This window comes from Aplysia californica, unplaced genomic scaffold, assembly GCF_000002075.1.
Source record: "Aplysia californica isolate F4 #8 unplaced genomic scaffold, AplCal3.0 scaffold00313, whole genome shotgun sequence".
NCBI lineage: Eukaryota > Metazoa > Mollusca > Gastropoda > Aplysiida > Aplysiidae > Aplysia > Aplysia californica.
In genome coordinates this window covers 238,257-240,078 of record NW_004797583.1, presented here as the reverse complement: position 1 = coordinate 240,078, position 1,822 = coordinate 238,257, and the positions used below count along the sequence as shown (strand labels likewise).

Here is a 1,822-nt window from a genome sequence, read left to right as displayed (position 1 = left end):
GAAAGACAAAACACACTTTTGGCGTACATGACATTAATCTGACATTATTTTATTAATAAACAAACAAAGCAAACCAACAGATCAAAGCAAAGAAAGTAAAAAAAATATAAAAAGACAAGCAAAAAAAAAAAGAAGAAAGAAATCATTTTTTTATAAAAAAAATTACATTGTTGTAAATTGGTCGCTTTTAAGCACAACGGGGCTATCCTGAAAAAATGTTATTTTGTGAAAATCGAAAGGTAAAGTTTCTGGACTCTTGTTCATTTTCTTTAAAAGACAAGGAGAGTTTTTTCTATAACCAAACAAATACACACCAATAAAACCAAACTTCTGCTATAGGCAGGGGCAATGCCCACTTTTGGTGTAGGTCGAGATTTTCTGGAAAACCCTGAAATCTGGATTAGCCCGCTTGTCCTTACAAGCGACCAATTGTAAGTGTAAGCGTTAGTCTGAGGCTGGTATTCCTAACTCTTTTACTTTTGGGTTGTTTTTTTAATTGGTTTTTCTTTTTCTTCTTTTTTTTGGGGGGGGGATCAGAGGTGTATTATTGAATCACATTTGGATCTATTTAATTTCTGCTCCCGAACTAAATATCATCACTCCTTTACTATAATAATATTCTACAAGAACAGGACAGGATTATCCTCCGCATTAATTCGTAGTTTCAGGAATAATGATATGATACACATGGCTCAGCCATATTAAATGAACTGCAAATACGTTGATCCTATTTAACAGCGGCTTGGGCTGGGTTTTAAAAAAAATTTTATTTGCTTTTTAACTCACTGATTCTCTCCTCAATATTCTTTCATTGTATCAAAGATCGTTCAAAACAATATAGTTCACTCGGCCAAAAAAGTGGCCCCGGAAGTCCGCGCATTGGTTCAGATAGCGCTGCAATCTTTGTTTTAAAGCTCTTTCGTTTCTCCAGAAGAAGAATAGGAATAGCACAGCTTGTTCGTTTCGCTTTTATTGTGTTTCATACAAGTAGGGTAACTCTGTTCGCAAAGTCCGCACTTTTTCGAAGAGGGCGCCACCGGATTTTGAGGACACTTTTTTTAATTGGCTGAAAGAGAGGAGTGAACTATCTTGTTATGTACGATCATTGATTGCATCTAGCGTTGTTCCGGTGCGTTGATATTATGAAGTGCCTTTTAAAAAATTCCTTCAGCAAAGCTGACGTAATCTGACAAAACGTCATTTGTTTTCTTAATCTCAGCAGTTTCGAGATAACGAGGCCTTTTCGTCAGCCTATTCACAGCGTTCTTCTGAAATTTGAATTCTAATTTATTCAAAAACTTTTCACAGTTTCAAATTGATTTTTTTTCACACAAGTAGGGTAACTGATCAGGCTTTCGATTTAGCAAATTTAAAAAATGTAACTCCAAAACTGAAAAAAAGGCTTTTTGTCAGCTTACAGTAGAAAGGAGACAATCGAAGTTACTATTGTTTCTTCTTTGACGTCATCAAGATGGCGGCTCTTTTGATATCTCCCCGTCATGGAGTTGAGCTTTTTTACTTTTATTATTTCCAGCTATCTGCCAGTGTGCTGTTACTGTAGTTTTGAAGCGCCTTTTTTATTTCGTTGAGCAAGGGGAGGGGGCCGGCCTTGCAGACTCCTGTGACATCATCGAGGTGGAGGGCCCATATTCCAACTCCAGCGAGCTTCAGTTTCTTCATGAAGTTTACCTGTGGCAACAGAGAGAGAGAGAGAGAGAGAGAGAGAGAGAGAGAGAGAGAGAGAGAGATTATATTTACAGGTAATATTTACACATTGACCTCGCAATGTCTCAAACTAGGATAATAATAATAATAATAATAA

General features: G+C 36.6%; 1 protein-coding gene across 1 annotated transcript in view; it reads right to left on the bottom strand.

The window, feature by feature from the left end:
* Nucleotides 1-1,213: 1,213 nt before the first annotated feature.
* Nucleotides 1,214-1,822, bottom strand: part of LOC101860665 (chitotriosidase-1) — a gene marked incomplete in the record, with an annotated part of 29,720 nt that continues 29,111 nt past the window's right edge. Inside the window, 1 exon segment of the mRNA XM_013084714.2 lies at nt 1,214-1,689. Coding sequence (XP_012940168.1) covers nt 1,525-1,689 — 165 coding nt within the window.